This window comes from Mesoplodon densirostris, chromosome 3, assembly GCF_025265405.1.
Source record: "Mesoplodon densirostris isolate mMesDen1 chromosome 3, mMesDen1 primary haplotype, whole genome shotgun sequence".
In the NCBI taxonomy this organism is placed as follows: domain Eukaryota; kingdom Metazoa; phylum Chordata; class Mammalia; order Artiodactyla; family Ziphiidae; genus Mesoplodon; species Mesoplodon densirostris.
Window position 1 is genome coordinate 164,224,975 of NC_082663.1, and position 16,422 is coordinate 164,241,396.

Genomic DNA, 16,422 nt, shown 5'->3' on the forward strand with positions numbered 1-16,422 from the left:
CCACAAACAACTATGTGGACAGACTCAGGTAGATATAAGTGTTTCTTGGTGCAAGTAGTGTGTGTGTTTGCATCATACCTTAGAACACTATAATCCTTGCCCATCCCCCCACCAGAAAAAGCTATCAATCTTCTTCCAACATTCTGACTCTCGTTTTACTGTTCCCTACAAACAGCTGGACTGGCATCTCAAAATGGCCTCAGATGGGGCCCTGGGGTCCTGGCTCTCAGGCCAGTGGGAAGAGAGTGGGAGATGCAGCCAAAAAGTTCTGCATTTTCCCTGCATGGGTCACTCCCACCCCCAAGCCCTGGCCTCTGCAGCATAAGCAGGATAGGCTGGCTTCCTCCCACTTTCCACTGGCACCATCAAATCACAAGCTTCGAGGAGCTAATGGGGATGGCCAGATGGGGAGCATTTTAATGTGATTTACCTGTTAATCAGAAAGCACGCATTTGCGTTTTTATTTAATTGGCCTATCGATTTGTGGGAATTTTCCTGCAAATGTAGCACAGTGTTTACTGGGTGGGCAACAGCAGCAGCCCCAGCGCCAAGCAGGTACTTAACGCTCCATCTGAGAAACTGATGAGTTTTCCCAGAAGACCTCCCTTTGGAAATATTCCTAACTGGGAGGGAGAAGCTCAGCACAGCCTGGCTCAGCTCAGGCCCTACTTCCATTCCTTTCCTGGTGTCCTAACCCCATGTGGCTTCCCGCCCCGCCTCCCCCTCTCCCCAGCCTCTCTGCTGAGCCGAGGCCCTGAGCACCCAGCCTCCAGGGCAGTCAGCTCCCCCTGGGGACAGCTTACCAGGTTCTGGCTCAGCAGCTCATAGTCAAAGATTTCCATCTCATACTGTTCCGCCAGCTCCTTGCACAGACTGATGGCCTCTTCCCACATCTACGAGGAAGGTCGTGGAGACAACGGTTAGGGGGACCTCCAGGCTTGCAGAGCCCTTGCTAAGGAAGGGACCAGGGCAGCTCTCTCCTGGGACTGAGCCACGGGCCTTACTCCGGCCCGGACCCAGTCCCACACCCAGGGAGCTGAGCGTTTCCCAGGAAGCAGACCTACCCTCTGCCTCTCACCCTAGTTTCGTGATAAATAATGGAACACCCACAGACGAGGCTGAGTACTTATTTACATGCTCTCGGGATCTTCACAACCACCCTGAGAGGTGACTAGTAGCATCTGCATTTCCCAGGTGAGAAATGGAGGTTCAGATCAGCAGAGCATCTGCCCCAGGTCAAATGCCCAACCAAAAGCAGGGCCAGGATGCACACCTGAGTGTGACCCTCGACCTTGTGCTTAATTCCCTCCCTTAGAAGTGTTCAGTAAATGAACATTTGACTGCCTCAGCTCCCTGTGTGCAGGTGGGGCAGAGAGGTGGTAACCCCATTTCCCAAAGAGAAATGGTTCACAAAGAAGTAAGAGGGCAGCGAGTTTCCGGGGACAGAGTTGAGGCCAGATCCAGTTCTCCTGATGTTTGCTCTTAGGATCTTTCCACTCTGCCAGTCCGTCACTTTCTTTTTTCCTTTGGCCAACTTTCTTCCCTCCCTCCCTTCCTCCCTCCCTCCCTCTCTTTCTCTCACTTTTTAAGAAAATTGTGGTGAGGACACAACCTGAGATCTACCCACTTAACAGATTTTTAAATGCACAGTACAGAATTGTTAACTATAGGCCCAATGTTGTACAGAAGATGTCTAGAATTTATTCATCTTGCGTAAATGAAACTTTATACCCATCACTTCTTAACGGTGTTATTTAGGGTGAGTGTGCAGGGGGCAGCATGAAAAAGAGTGATGAAAACTTTTTTTAAATAGGTCTTTTCCATCTTAAAAAAAAATTCTGAAAAACAAACTCTGGACAGAGGGGATCCTTTTCATCTGCTCCGTTTTGACTGAAACCAATAGATTATCATTCCATCCTTGATCAAAGGGGTCAGCAACCTCTGCAGAGAGGCAGAGGGAGGTGCTGGGTGGGCTGGAGATCTGGCAATCTTAAGGGACACCCATTACATTTCACATTTGGTTTAAAATGGAAGATGCACCTTAATGGAAAAGCTGGGGTAGGTGGGGGAGGAGAGAGGCGAGGTTGCCAAAACACAGTGTGTGCTTTGTCACAAAAGTGCTCTCTCTGCATCCAAGCATAAAAATAAATAAAGGCAAGTGTTGGGTGGAGGAGCCATGGCTGTAAACCCATGGACAGCTTAGTGAGCAGCATAAAAATGCTTTATGTGCCAAGAGGAATCAAGTCCACAGACCAGGCTGGGCTGAGGCTTTTTTTTTTAATTTTATTTTTGGCTGCGTTGTGTCTTTGTTGCTGCGCGTGGGTTTTCCCTAATTGCGGTGAGAGGGGGCTACTGTTTGTTGCAGTGCGCGGGCTTCTCACTGCGGTGGCTTCTCTTGCTGTGGAGCACAGGCTCTAGGCATGTGGGCTTCAGTAGTTGTGGTGCGTGGGCTCAGCAGTCGTGGCTCAAGGGCTCTAGAGCGCAGGCTCGGTAGTTGTGGCACACGGGCTTAGCTGCTCCACCGCATGTGGGATCCTCCCGTGTACCCCGCACTGGCAGGCGGATTCTCAACCACTGTGCCACCAGGAAAGTCCCTGGGGCTTTCTTTAAAACCCCCAGGCCAGGCCAGGGGACTGTTTAGCTCAAGTGGAGGTCTTTGCCAACTTCCCACCATAATATGCCAGAAATACTCTCCCCAAGTGTTAAGAGATCACTAAGGGACCAAGGAGGGGGACAGGCAGGGAGTCAGATACCTGGAATTTCCTTCAGGTCTGTCCATGTGGTCACTAAGACCTCTGACAGTCCCTGATCCTTGAGTCTCATACATTAGTTACTGAGCATCTGCTGGCTTCTGGGCATGGTATACACTGACGGAACAGTGGTAAAAATGGCCAAGACACAGTCTCTGCTTTCATGAAATAGAAGTGGGTAAAGAACACACATAAACGGATGTACTAGTTGGGTTTTGAGGGATATAGAGGAGTCCACCAGGTAATGACAGATGGACTTATGGAGTAGAAAGTCATTGTGTGTGTCTAGATCAGTGAGTCTCCATGAGGGGAGATATGCGGAAAGGAAGTTAAAGGGATGCTAAAGAGTTTGGGCTTCATTCTAGAAGCTAAGACAGCAGTGGCTTTCAGGGTGAGCTATACCCATCCGCCCCCTCCTCTCTGCTCCCAAAGTACTTTAATACCACCCTGTTCCCGCCTCCTTCCCCCGTTATTGCACAACACCAAAGGGTTGTGTGCAAAAAAAAGATGATAATCGGTATGTCTGCTTTGCCCACTAGATAATAAGCCCCTTGACACTGGGGATTATGCCTTTTTCCTCTCTGCTCAGCGCAGAGTGGGTTGAACTGGATAGCTGGCAGAGGACAAGGCTTGACATGTCCTTTTGGGGCTTTCACACTGTGACCGACTTAGTCAGCTCATAAACCAAGAGTAAGCTCTGACATCAAGTCAGCAGGACAGGAGGTTCCAGGGATGGCAGAGCCTCTGCCCTCAAGAGGCTTATAATTGTAAATTATAAAGACAGTGTTCTCCAACTGCTCAACTCCTGGGAATTTATAAGCCCTTCCACAGACATTACCTCATTTTATCTTTCCAGGGAAGGGGGGAAGATCAGACTTAGACAGATGCAATGAACTGCAGTGACAGATCAGGCCAAAATTAAGGATTAAATTGTGTCTTGATGAACTGTAAGAGGCCTTGCCCTTCAGAGGAGGGGCAGAGGTGTACGGAAGCTGGAGGACTCAAGAAAAACTTGACAGAGGAAGCGGCCAGTCAACTGGGGCCTCGAGGGCAGAGTAGGTAATAATGATGACAATTAAACTTTAACGAGCTGCTACTACGTACCAGGTCCTCTGTTAGGTGCTCTACATGCATTTTCTCACCTAAGTTTCACGATGCAACTAGGAAGTACTACTGTTAATGTCCCACTATTATGGATGGGGAGTTGGAATCTCTGAAAGGACAAGGAGATCGTGGGTGGTAGAGGAACGAGGCTTGAAACCCAGAGCCTGAGTGCTTAACCACCATGCTACGTTTCCTACAGCATTTGGGTTGGTGTTTCCTGAAGGTCTGCTGGAGACTGGACAATGGGCAGTAGCAGGTCTGGCCAACCTCCAGACCTAACCTAACAAAACACCCTGTTCTTGCTGTTTAGAGATCAATGATGGTACCATGATGTCATTCATACATTCAGTTAATTAAGTTATTCAATATATATCTACTGGGCCCCATATGTAAGGCTCTGTGCTAGCTACGGGGCACTGAGCAGTGGACAAGGCAAGTCTCTGTGCTCATGGCCTTCTAAAGTGGGGAGCCAGACATGAGCAAGTAAAAACAAAATGATCAAGGTCATGTCTGATAGTGATAAATACTTTGAAGATAAGTCAATATGAGGCAGGAGTGCTGCTGTGTCTCAGGTGGTCTGGGAAGGCCTCCTTCAGGACATGACATCCTTTGCTTGGGCAAAACCCTGAGCTGTGAGAGGGAGCTGGCCATGGTAAGACATGGAGGAGAAATGTTCTAAGCTGTGAAAAGCAAGTGCAAAGGCCCTGAGGTGGAAAAGAGCTTGGCATAGAGCATGTGAGCAAAAGGGAGCCTGGCAGAGATGAAATGAGAGAAGTAGTCAGGGGACAGCTCGTGTGGGGCCTCCTGGGTCATGGGAGGGATTGTGTAATTTGTTCTATGTGGACTGGGAGAGCCATTTGAGATGACTGTAAGCAGGACAATGGCGTGATCCAATGCATGTTTTATGATCACCGTTTCCCATATGCAGGATGATCTGTTGGGGGGAACAGAGGATGCAGGGAGATTGCTTAGGATTCACTGAGTGTCCAGGTGAGCAGTGTTGGTGCCTTGAATGGAGGTGGAAGGAATGGAGATGGAGAGAAGTGATCAGACTTAGGGTCGGGCGGGAGAGCTGACCAGACCTGCAGATGGATTGGGTGTAAAATATGGGAGAGAATGGTCCTTTCTGGTAGCTAGGGTTTCCACGGAGAGAGGAAGGGCAGGGACCAATTACCTTTCCTTTGTCAAAGTAGCCTATGATGATCTCATAGAGCGTCTCCTTCAGCTGTCGGTGGGTCTGGGAGTGCTGCTGGCCTGTCTGCATGACCTGCGACGCACACTGTTCATCTGACCACTGCGGAGAGAGGACACACACAGTCACCTGGGGCAGGTGTCTCCCCTACTGCTGAGGAGTGGGAGGAAGCCCTGAAAACACCCCTGCCGGCCTCCTTGTCGCCCTGAGTGTCCATCAGAGAGATGCTGGTCTGCAGTTTCCACGGGAAGCGCCTCCTCATTTCTGTGGAGTTACACTTATTTGACTCTCCATTGGCTCATGTGTATGGCTTGTAGGATTTTTCTCTGAAACCCTGCAAGACATGGTCTCAGCACTTCAAAAGCCAAAGGAAATCTTTCAGACTTTGTCCTGCTCCAGCAGCACTTTCAAGAGAAGAAAAACAGCTCACAGGGCATGCTAATGATTTACAGTTGATGTTTGGATGTTATATAAAACAGTTGGAATGTTATGTAAAACTGCAAGACGTATCTCGGGTGTTGTTGTTGCTGCTGAACGTGAAGGTCACTAGAAACCTTATGTGACCAGACAAAGCAGTGCAGAAAAGTAACCTGCCAGGTTAAGAGTCTGGGGACACAGAACAAAACAAAATTTATTTGGCTAACTCTTTTTCTTTTTAACTCTTCAACTTGCTGTGAGAGCTCCATGGGGATCCCAGCATGAATCCCCTTTACTGGAAAGGCAGTACCTTGAGAAGCCAGGTGTGGAGAAGGAGTGTATAGGCAGCCTCTGTGTAATTGTCACAGTCCAGGTGAAGGTCGCGGAGTTTGTACAGGTACCTGTTTGGGGAAATATGCTAAATCACCAGGTGCAATAATAAGCAGGCAGGTGGTAGGGCCAGGCCAGAAAGAACAACTGGGTACCTCTTGGAGTCACAAGGGAGTCCTCCATTTCCTCTATCCAGACTCGCATGGGTGACGATGATAGCACCTAGCACTCGTGGGGCATTTAGTGTACGACGGGAACCATGCTAAGTATTTTAAATGCCTCAGATTATTTAATCTGTCTGACAATCCTGTAAAATAGGTCCATTGAGAATTCTCATTTACAGATAAGAAAATTCTGGCCTGGAGAAGTTAGGTAACATTCCAGCCAGTATTCAACTTGATACTGAAGACTCTACCCCGTGCAATACAACAAGTAAGGGAAATCAGGGAAGGAGAAATGAATAGCTTGTCAGAGGTCACGTGCTAATGAAGAACTGGAACGTGATCCCAGTTTAACTGCCTTCAGAGCCTATGCTCTAATCATTGTACGACTCCAAGGGCATAGACAAGCCACAGCACTGTAAAGGGCAACTCCTACCCTCTCTTCAGTGCTCTCTAGATGTAAAGGAACTGAATTTTCTGATAAGAAAAGGAAGTGGACCAGGGGCTAGAGACTGGATATTCATGTGGAGGCCTGGAGCTGTCAGCAGAGAGAACCTACTATTCAACTGTAATCACATTCCCATCTCCCACACTTTTCCAATGTGACAATCCAGTGCTGAATCGTAGAATGAGTCTACAGTTGAAAGGTGTTAAGAACAGGACAAGAACAGAGGAAAGGAGCTTAGGTCAATTACCTGATACATAGTAAGTATTAAGGGGCAGTGAATTCACTTCTCTGTGCCTTAGTTTGCTCATCTGTAAAATGGCAGTGCTCACAGAACCTACCTATAGAGTTGCTGGGCCTATAAAGGGACAAGCAGATCATGTATAAAAGGCTCTGTCAATGACAGTACAGCCTGCACTGCTGCTAATAAATGTGAGTATGCACCGAAAGTGATTAGCCCGTAGCTAGTGCTGAGCAGTGACAGCTATTATCTATTATCCTTGTGAACCACGTTCTTCTACAAAACATTCCCTCCTGCCACTTCTGGAAACAGAATCCAGAGCCAAAAAAAAACCCCACTGCTTTGGTGACTTGCATGTCATCGGGAGCGTTTATTTAAACCCAGCTCTTAGTAATGTGGTGAAGGGAAGAGGCTGTGATGTGATGCCCTTGGTCCTTCCTCCAAGAGGAAAGGCGCTGTCTGTAACCATGCCAATATGCTGCCTTGGCTATCTAACTACGGGGAACAAAGGGCTTCTCACGCATCTGTACTCAAAGCAAGTCTCAATGCTCAGGCTTAGATTCCTTTTATAAGAAAGCTTTCTGCTTAGAATGTCACCCAAGAAGGAGCTAGAGCTTAATGTCCCTGGCTCATAAAACATGGCCAGAGGGCCAAATGGAGGCTGCCTGAACTCAGGGTAGGGACTGCCAAAGATTTTAAGGGGAAGAAAGTTCAATTAGTGGTTTCTGATATCTAATGAGCTAGTGACCTTTTGCTCATTTATTTATTCAATCAGCAAAGTTGTACTAGGCACACAGGCTGTACCAGGCATTGCAGATAAATGGTGGCAAAAGCAGATGCCATTCTCAGGGTTTGGGATTTATAATTTAGGAAAAGGGACAGGCATCAATCAAGTAATTGCAAAAATACAGCTATGATCAATGCTGTGAAGGAGGGGTCTATGGTACTATGAGAGCAGGACTCATCCAGGTAGGGCTTCTAGAAAGGTTCCCCTAGTGTGACAGTTGGGCTGGGATCCCAAGGTAAGAGGATGAGTGGGGGAGCATCCCAGAGAGATTCTTCATTCATTTATTCATTCTACTAATGGGTGCTTTATATATTATATCAATTCATCCTCCCAACAATTTTTTTATAGGTAAGAAAACTGAGACCTACACTAGAGTAGATAGAGCTAGAAATAAACAGAACCAGGTTTTGTTTTTGTTTTTTTTTAATGCAGTACGTGGGCCTCTCACTGTTGTGGCCTCTCCCGTTGCAGAGCACAGGCTCCGGACGTGCAGGCTCAGCGGCCATGGCTCACGGGCCCAGCCGCTCCGTGGCATGTGGGATCTTCCCAGACCGGGGCACGAACCCGCGTCCCCTGCATCGGCAGGCGGACTCTCAACCACTGCGCCACCAGGGAAGCCCTAGAACCAGCTATTTCTGCCTCTACAGTCACTCTTGCTGCCTTAACTTTCTGCTGATCAATAGAGCTTTCAGGAAAACTCCACGTGGTATGTGTGTAAGAAGTGTTGAGCCTGCGGTCAACCTTTAAAACCCCCTGCGTACATGGTCAAATCCTGTCTTATCTCCACCTGCCTGGCCTTGGTCTCTTAGATTCCTGATGACTGGGTCCAAAAAACTTGAAGAGAGTAGTCAGAGGGAGAGCTTCCCTGCTGCTTTCAAATCCTTAATTGGCCAAGGCACCCCCTCCTATCCTTTGTCAACTCAAGGGTTTGGTGCTCAACTACAGAGCCCAATGGAAGACACCCTGATGGGCCCGACTAGGGATCTGAATGCAAACAGATGCCAGGAGGGCAGCCTGAGTGAGGTGGATGGGATGAAGTTCAATGGCGAATGGAAACGATGTCATGACCAGAGCACTCCTGCCCCCGTCTAAAGGGGCCACTACCACCTAGCCTAGGCAGTGGTCGTCAGGACAGGATGAGGGCCCAGTGTTACCATACCTTCTGAGTTTTTCAGAAGAGGGAAATGTTGATTTTTATGTAACATCTCTAGAATTTTAAAATTTGGCAACCAATTAAAAATGTTTCTAAATACTGTGCCTGCCAAATAGGACAGATTTTCATACTATATTCTGTTTACAACGTCTGGTTTAGGCAAATGTGGAAGCTTCCTAGATTACTATAGGATTCACAACTCCAAAACGTATGGAAATCTGGGATTCCCCATCTGTGTTTCTAAAATGGGAAGAAAAGAAAAGATGTTGGGGGAGAGAACCATGTGCCAGGCACTTTACCTGTAGCATCTCATTTAATCCTCAGAACAGAATGGAAACATTCTACATGGGGAAACCTCAGCCCGAAGACACTGAGTGATTTACCCAGGGTCACAGAGGAAAAAAGGTAAAGCCTCCCAGGCCCTTTGGATCCAAAGCCCCATGCTACTACAATAAGTCACGTCTAGTGATGTTATAAATACTAACCAAGCTCAGGACAACCTATGGAATTATCTTTTTTCCAAATGATAGTTCTTATTTCTGGAATAATGCTAAACTAACTACCTAAAAATATTTGCAGTACTTTGCAGAGTGAATTTGGACTTGGAGTCTCCGGTCTTTGACAGAATGTGTCAAAAGCCTTGAAAGGGCCTTGGTCGTTAACCTTACAGTCAATGCCACTTTGCAGGCTTTTGTCTCATAAGGAGATGCATAAAGATATATATATGTCCAAGAATTTTGTCACTGTGCTATTTATGATAGAAAAAAGTTGGAAACAACCTAAATATTCAACAACAAAGATTGGCTATATAAATTATGGTATATTCTGGAAAGGGAATTTTATCGTTTCATTAAAAATTAAGTTGAAATACTTCTGTTGACATGGAATTCTTGTCAAGCAAAGAATAAATTATGAGCAATATGATCCCATTTTTGCAGAAACTAGGCATGCATAGAATTTGATCTATATATAAGCATAAATATAAAAAGGTCTGGGAATAATGTATAGATTATGGGAGTTTATTTCATTTTTTTGTTTTGCTTGTCTGTATTTTATGAGGTATTTTTGGTAATAACTATGTTTTTTATTTTTGTTTGTTTGTTTGCCGTATGCGGGCCTCTCACTGTCGTGGCCTCTCCTGTTGTGGAGCACGGGCTCTGGATGCGCAGGTTCAGCGGCCATGGCTCACAGGCCTAGCTGCTCCACGGCATGTGGGATCTTCCTGGACCGGGGCACAAACCCGTGTGCCCTGCATCGGCAGGCGGACTCTCAACCACTGCACCACCAGGGAAGCCCAGTATGTATTATTTTTGTAATGAGTAAAAGTACCAATAAAAAAAACCTTTGGAGGAAAAAAATGAGAGTCTGAGACACACTGGCAAGGGGGTTCTTTGCTTCAGCCCAATGTCCCCCCCAAATCCTTCATATGATGTTCAAATACATATCTTTTAAATGCCTACAAAGAAGTGGGCATCATACATCTTGGTATTTTTTTCCCTTCAAAGCTGGGCTGGCGGATGTTCTAACTACCAACCCTGGACTAGGGCTTCGCATGCCATTCTTGTAACAAACGCACGTGCAATTCACCAGCTCAATCCACAGCAAAACAGCATGGCAGGTCAGAGAACTCCAAGTGGATTTGGGGGGCTGATTGTAGGAGATGGAAGGAGTTGAATCTGGGGAGATTGTTAGGAATCAGAACAAAGAGGGTCTGAATGTCAACAAGATATGCTTAAACTCTATGCTAAAGGCAGCGGGGAGCCATCGATGGATATTGAGCAGGAGAGTGACACAGCAGGCCTGGGTTTCAGAAAACAAAAATCTTACCTTATGTACATCTCTTCCCGATTATTATCTTTGTAGAAATTCTAGATAAGGGAGGAAAAACAGTGATGAGGCTTTTTTCTTTGCAGAGCAGCAGAGGTGGAGGGCACTGTGATGAAGATGAGAGGAAATTGCTATGTACTACCTGGGCGAGATGGGAGCAAGAAATTTACTTTCCTGAATGCATCAAACAGCTTATTCTGCCTTGAAAGTCACTTCACTGATCCTTAGACTATAAAGGGACAGAGGAAGTACCTCAGCCATCACATCGGGGGGTGCAATCCAACTATTTGCTGCACTGAGGGATGCCAAGATTGAGGCCGTTTACTTTGACAAAGTCTACTATGAAAGGCAGTCCAGCTTGATCTTTAAAAGCCCAGATCTTGCACTCGGGCAGAACTGAGTTGGAATCAGAGTAATAGCAATAGAGTAATAGTAATCACAACAGATCCCAGTGATGATAACAGATCATAACTCCTGATAGTGCAGAACTATCCGAAGTTATGCTGAGATTCCACAGTCAAAAACATTTAAGCCTGGCAATACCTATTCCAGCTCAGGGCTCATGTAGACCAGTAGTTGTCCTGGAATCCTGTGCATTTTAAAACAAGTCCTTACAGATTTTGAGCCAGGAGGTCAGGACCCAATCCTTGAGCCACACTTTGAGAAAACCCAGGTTTAATTCAAGGCACTCATGTGCACCTGAGGCTCCGAGAGGGCGAGGTGATGTGTTCCAGGTGTTCCAGGGCATAGTCAGTGGGTAGCGGAGCCATACTAGACCTCCAGACACACCCACCCCATCCTGTTCTTCTCCCTGATACCATGTTTAAGCCACACACCAAAATCTAGCAGAGTCTAACTGCTTAGAGACCTGCCTGTCCCAACTTTCTCCCAGGTCAGATTCTGACAGTTGAAGGTCTACCTCTCCAAAGAGAGAAACTGCTATACTCCTGGAAAACCCCGCTTCGTGCTTTTTATGTAAATTGGGCCTTGTGGAGTTATTAGCAATGAATTCCTTTCTGCTGTAATCAGGAGGGTTTTTTGTTGTTGTTGTTGTTTTTGTGGTACGTGGGCATCTCACTGTTGTGGCCTCTCCCGTTGCGGAGCAACAGGCTCCGGACGCGCAGGCTCAGCGGCCACGGCTCACAGGCCCAGCCGCTCTGTGGCATGTGGGATCCTCCCGGACCGGGGCACGAACCCATGTCCCCTGCATCGGCAGGCGGACTCTCAACCACTGTGCCACCAGGGAAGCCCTGTAATCAGGAGTTTTAAACTCCCCTTAGCATTTCAGAAAATCAGTGGCAATATCTGGGCTGTTTAAAAAGAGTCCACTTAGGGAACCTAGAAAAATGGTACAGATGAACCGGTTTGCAGGGCAGACATTGAAGAGACACAGATGTAGAGAACAAGCGTACGGACACCAAGGGGGCAAAGTGGCAGGGGGTGGTGGCGGTGGTGTGATGAATTGGGAGATTGGGATTGACATGTATACACTAATATGTATAAAATGGGTCACTAATGAGAACCTGCTGTATAAAAAGATATAATAAAATTCAAAAAAAATAACTAATAATACTTTTTTTTTTTTTTTTTTTTGCTGTACACGGGCCTCTCACTGTTGTGGCCTCTCCCGTTGCGGAGCACAGGCTCCGGATGCGCAGGCTCAGCAGCCACGGCTCACGGGCCCAGCAGCTCTGCGGCATGTGGGATCTTCCTGGACCAGGGCACGAACCCGTGTCCCCTGCATCGGCAGGCGGACTCTCAACCACTGCGCCACCAGGGAAGCCCAATAATAATACATTTTAACATAATGTTGCTGAATTGTAATGACTTCAGCATTCATTACAGATATGTGAGTCATTTTCAAATCACTGAAAAGGAAGTGTATTTTAACTATAGAATTAAAAAAAAAAAAAAGAGTCCACTTAGGGTAAACAGAAGACACACAGAACTTTGGGGACAGGATTTATATTTCTGGAACACTGGGAATGGCAGGGGGGATTGATGTGGTAGATGCCACATGGTCTTCTGGTCAACTTTATTCATTTTAACCACGTTAGGGTGGGCTGGCATGGTGAGTATGAAGCACTGTGGCTGCTACTAGCTGTCTCATAACCACATCACAGCACATCTGAAGGGAGACTATTTGGGAGCTGGCCAATGGCAGGTCGTGTGGTACAGGAGTGAAGAGTCTGGGTTTGGAACTAGCTGCTCTGGTTAGCCTATCCCATAGTAATTTTCTATAAATACTAGTTATCAGTATTACTTCGTTCTGTAAGAGAAGGAAACACACAGTGAGCATTTAACCATGGGTCAGGACTGTGCAACCTATGAAATAGGTACTATTATTTTCGCCATGGAACAGATAAGCAAACTAAACCTTCAGAAAACTTTCTTGACTTGTGTAGTCTATTAATTATCAGAGGTAGGATGAGAACCCATAGCCTGTGTGACTCTAAAGCTCGTACTCTTAACTTCTTTATACTGCCACCTTCCTTCTTTGTGTATTAAGTGCTAAAGGAAATACTGTCATCGCCTGGCAGCTGCAGGGGATTGGTCCCAGGACCCCCACAGACACCAAAGTCTGAGAATGCTCAAGTGCCTTAAATACAATGGCATAGAATTTGCATATAACCTACGCACATCTATATACTTTAAATCACCTCTAGATTACTTATTATTACTTAAACAATGTAAATGCTACGTAAAGAGCTGTAAATCCAATGTAAATGCTATGTAAATAGTGGCCAGCATGCGGCAAATTCAAGTTTTGCTTTTTGGAACTTTGTGGAATTTTTTTTCCTGATTATTTTCAACCTTTAGTTGGATCAGCAAATGCCGAACCCTTGGATGGGGAGAGCCAACTATAGTCATTCCCATTTCATATATATGATAAACTGAGGCACAGGGAACGTGAAATGATAGATGTCAGGGCAAGGACGCTCTCACGTTTGTCTGATTTCTAAAGCCCTTAGTGCTGCTTCCCTATCCAGAGCCATAGTGGAACCCAAAGCCAGACCTGCTCCCAAGACTCCGATCTGACTCAAAATGGGGAGAGCCGCGCACATACCAGCAGGTTCACGGTGCAGCTCATGCGGTTGTCTTTGCTCTCGTCCGTCATCACGCCCCGGTAATCCAGCAGCTTCTCCAGGAGGCCTTTGACCAGGTTCACAAAGTTCTCCACGGACTTGTAGATAGTTGGGTGTTCTGCAGCACACTCCATCAGGCTGCGGCACAGACGGGAGGGCAGTGAGCTCGAGGCCAAGGGAGAAAGAGCGTGCTCGGGGTCGGGGGTTGGGGGCGGGGCTGCGAGTCGGGGGCGGGGCTCGGGAAGGGTGGAGAACAAGCCAAACAAACCGGTGTATCCAAGTTCCCCTGGTTCATTGGCTCATTTTGTTCCTTTATTCAATCACTTAACTCATTTATACACTGATTTGCCCATATAGTGTAGAAAGTAACTTTTTCCCCACCATCAAAATGAGAAAAAATAAAAATAAATTTCTAGTGTGGGCGATGGTGTGGAGAAATGGTCACCTTTACAGACCCACATTGGGAGTAAATCAGTACAACTTTTGGGGGCAGCAATTTTCACAATATCTGTAAAAATTGTAAAAGTACATATCCTTTGATCCAGTAATTCTACTTTGGGGAATCTATTTTACAGAAATAATCCCAGAAGTATGTAAGGATATATTTACAGTACGTACAAATTGTGTCTAATAGTGAAATAGTTAGAACTATCTTAAATGTCCAGTTAAAGCATATTCACAAAATGTGACTCTACGAAGTCATTAAAAAGTATGAGATCAATATGTTTTGAAACAAAAAGCTCTGTAAAATGTATGGTTGAGAAAAGTGAGTCTCAGAACAATACTTATGTTCTATTTAACCAACTCACAAAGAACCTACCACGTCCCAGGCATTATTCTAAACGTCTTACAAATTTTACCTCATTTAATCTCCCATCACAGTCTTATGAAATAAGATATAAGAGGTTTGCAGATGGTGAAATTAATGCACAGAGAGGTCAACTAACTTGTCCAAGGTCACACAGTTGGTAAATAACAACAGTCTGGCTCCAGCATCTGCTCTCAACCACCAAATGCTATATATGAGTGGAAGTTCATGTCTACTTTTAAAAAATTTTATTTTATTTAGTTATTTATTTTTGGCTGTGTTGGGTCTTCATTGCTGCACGTGGGCTTTCTCTAGTTGTGGCGAGCAGGGGCTTCTCTTGCTGTGGAGCACAGGCTCTAGGCGAGCAGGCTTCAGTAGTTGTGGCTCGCAGGCTCTAGGGCACAGGCTCAGTAGGTGCTCCGCGGCATGTGGGATCTTCCCGGACCAGGGATCAAACCCGTGTCCCCTGCATTGGCAGGCGGATTCTTAACCACTGCACTGCCAGGGAAGTCCCTGTGTGTGTCTACTTTTATGTGTCTCTGTGTGTTTATGAATGTGACAGATACGGTCAGGAAGGATAAACACCAAACTAAATGCACGTTGCTTCTGGCAAGGGGTCTAGGTGGGGGAATAGAGGAGGACACTGTTCATTTTTCAACTGAAATGTGCATATAGTATTTGAACAATTTACAACATTTGTTGTAATCATAATATTCTAAATTTTAAAAACAAAAATGAAAATAGTGACATTCCTTAAGTACCTATCAGTTGCTAGGCACTATTCGAGGCATTGTGTAGGGTGGGGATGGGGAGAGAGATAAAAAAAAAAAAAAACAGAAATATAAAAAGAACCATGCCTACCCTCAAGCAGCCCACAGGCTAGGTAGGGAGAGACAGATGGATTAAAATTTTGGTTAATGACTACTTCTTAATCACTTATTCACCAGACATTGTCTAATCACTTTTTCTAAAGAAATGATCACAGTCATTCTGGTAAGTAAAAATTATTCCCCTCATTTTGCACATGAGGTAATCAAGGCCCAGAGAAGTTAAATGTCCTTCCCAGCATCATTCCGATAGTCAGTGGTGACCTTGGGAATCAAGACAATCGCGGGTATTTTCTGCAGAGAAACATTGTGGTGTGTTCTCAGGAATCTTGAGTAGATAAGCATTTCCCAGGCTGCGTCTGTTTCTGCCTACTCTGCCCATAGCAGTTTATAAGTCCCAAGAGCTCCTAAGAGGGGGAAGGTGAGGAAGGCAAGGACTCTGGAGGGTCATTCTGCCCAGAAGCCAAGCCATGCTGCAAGGACGCGATGTCTCAAACTGTGGCTGTGATCAGACAAATCCATCTTCGCCATGGGAGAAGCACCTGTTCCCAGCTCTCAAGGAGAGATGCAAACTGCCCTGTGATTTAGGCCTGTCTGGCTCAGTCATCAGCTGTGCCTAACTCCTTCTGGGATGGTCACTTCCAGCCTTGCTTTCCGTCTTAATGACAATGCAATGAAACTTTGTCCCAGCGTTTGGGGTGTGATTTCTCACAGCCTCCCAGGTAGAAGGCATCTGAGGGCCTGAGCATGGCCAGACCAGTGGCTCTCTGCCCTGGTCGCATGGTAGAATCACAAGGAGAGCTTTTCCAAAGCTCAATCTCCACTCTAGGTCAATGTCTTTGTATCTTTGGGGATGGGAGCCAGGAAGCAGTATTTTATTTTTTCAGTTCTCCAGGTGATTCCAATGTACAGCCAATATTAAGAACAATTGGTTTTGTCTGCTGCTTTGCAGACTTCAGTGTACATGGGAATCACCTGGGCACTGCGTTCATTAATTCTGATTCAGCAGGTTTGGGGTAAGGCCTGAGATTCTACATTTTAACAGGCTCCCGGGTGATGCTATATGGTTGGTCCTTTGAGAAGCAAGTGTTTAGAAAAACAAAGTCTTGGCTTTCTTAATCTATTTTTTAGCCATAAGGTAAGAAAACTGCTCCTATGGTCTAGGGTTGGAGAGGTAGACGGGCAGATTGGTTTGAAATCACCCATCCGTCCACCATCTATCTATCCATCTATCTGTGCACTCAACATGTACTCTTCTGGGAACTAGGGATTCAGAGATCTCAGAACTAGCAAT

At 46.1% G+C, this 16,422-nt stretch overlaps 1 protein-coding gene across 1 annotated transcript in view; it reads right to left on the reverse strand.

Moving 5' to 3' along the window:
- Window positions 1-16,422, reverse strand: part of DOCK2 (dedicator of cytokinesis 2) — a 412,654-nt gene that overhangs the window by 33,362 nt on the left and 362,870 nt on the right. Inside the window, exons 35-39 of the mRNA XM_060094549.1 lie at window positions 13,475-13,631; window positions 10,408-10,448; window positions 5,774-5,864; window positions 5,029-5,148; window positions 804-893 (exon numbers count right to left, since the gene is read on the reverse strand). Of these exons, the coding sequence (XP_059950532.1) occupies window positions 804-893; window positions 5,029-5,148; window positions 5,774-5,864; window positions 10,408-10,448; window positions 13,475-13,631 (499 nt within the window). The remainder of the gene's footprint in view (window positions 1-803; window positions 894-5,028; window positions 5,149-5,773; window positions 5,865-10,407; window positions 10,449-13,474; window positions 13,632-16,422) is intronic.